Source organism: Lolium rigidum, chromosome 4, assembly GCF_022539505.1.
Source record: "Lolium rigidum isolate FL_2022 chromosome 4, APGP_CSIRO_Lrig_0.1, whole genome shotgun sequence".
NCBI lineage: Eukaryota > Viridiplantae > Streptophyta > Magnoliopsida > Poales > Poaceae > Lolium > Lolium rigidum.
The window spans coordinates 82,409,015-82,410,172 of NC_061511.1; the positions used below are offsets into that span (position 1 = coordinate 82,409,015).

General features: G+C 66.6%; 1 protein-coding gene across 1 annotated transcript; it reads right to left on the reverse strand.

Moving 5' to 3' along the window:
* Positions 1-216: 216 nt before the first annotated feature.
* Positions 217-1,158, reverse strand: LOC124647307 (probable C-terminal domain small phosphatase). The gene has a single exon (XM_047187271.1). It carries the CDS (start codon positions 1,156-1,158, stop codon positions 217-219), a length of 942 nt encoding a protein of 313 aa, XP_047043227.1.

The window sequence follows — 1,158 nt, forward strand, 5'->3', positions numbered from 1 at the left end:
TCATCATCAGTTCATCACATTTCACATTCTACATTTTCAGTTTCAGTTTGATCTGAACCACATAGACAGATATATCACCACGAACTGCATTCAGTAAGATCCTGAAAGATGTGCGCACCACCATCTATCCATCTCCTAACCAACAGTATGCCCCAAGAAGGGAGAAAATTTAAGCCTGAATCGGTGTAACAACAGCAGCGGTCGAACCCTGAAGGATCACTTGGCCTTGACGAGGAGATCCTTGTAGCACCTGATGGCGTCCCGGGTGTCGTCGAACCCTGCGGCGACGTCGAGAAACCCCATGACCTTCTGCAGCTCCTTGTCATCGGCGTCGTCGATGAAGGGCGCGACCGGGAGCGCGTTGTCCGGCTGCAGGGCGTAGGCGTTGGGGTTGTCGTCGACGATGATGGCGCATCCGAGGGCCCGCCCGGTGGCCGAGAGGTCCTTGACGAGCCTCCCGTCCCCGCCGTCGCGGCAGGCGCCGCGGTAGAGGCGGTGCGCGATGAGGTCGCCGGCGGGGTCGAGGCGGTCGAGCACGAGCGAGGCGTACTGCTCCAGCCCCGCGGTGAAGACGACGACCTCGAAGGCGTCGGCCGCGGCGCGGAGGAAGGCGTCGACGCCCGGGCGCTTGCGCACGTAGAAGGTGATGGCCTGGCCGCAGATGACGGGGCGGACGGTGAAGTCGTAGCGTTCTGGCACGGGGTCGGTCTGGGAGTGGATGAGCGTCTCGTCGAGGTCGAGGAAGAGGGTCTTTTTTGTTGGATCGGTAGGAGGCGGGAGCGCGGCGGGGTGGACCTTGCTCGGGCGTTGGGAGCGGGGGGAGGAGAGGGCGGAGGGGGTTGGGGGAGAGGTGGGGGTGGAGCGGAGGCGCTGGAACCCCGCGGCCGCCGCCCGCCGCTTGGTCGGGGAGCCGAGGACGGCGAGGCGGGCGAAGAGCTTGAAGAGGCGGCGGCGGCAGAACCGCACGGAGCGGTCGAAGGAGGAGGCGACGGCGGCGGGCGCGGCCGCGAGGGACTTGAGCGGGGACGCCCGGCGCTTGGTGGCGGACAGGCAGCGACCGGCACGGAAGGGCTGGCGGCGCCTGGTCGCCGGCGACGGCGACGGCTTCGCGGGGCTGGGCCTCGGCGCCGGTGCCTTGGTGGGCGTCCTGGACACCAT

Excerpts from the sequence above, each read along its gene's own strand:
- LOC124647307 (XM_047187271.1), bottom strand. The coding sequence starts at position 1,158 with ATGGTGTCCAGGACGCCCACCAAGGCACCGGCGCCGAGGCCCAGCCCC.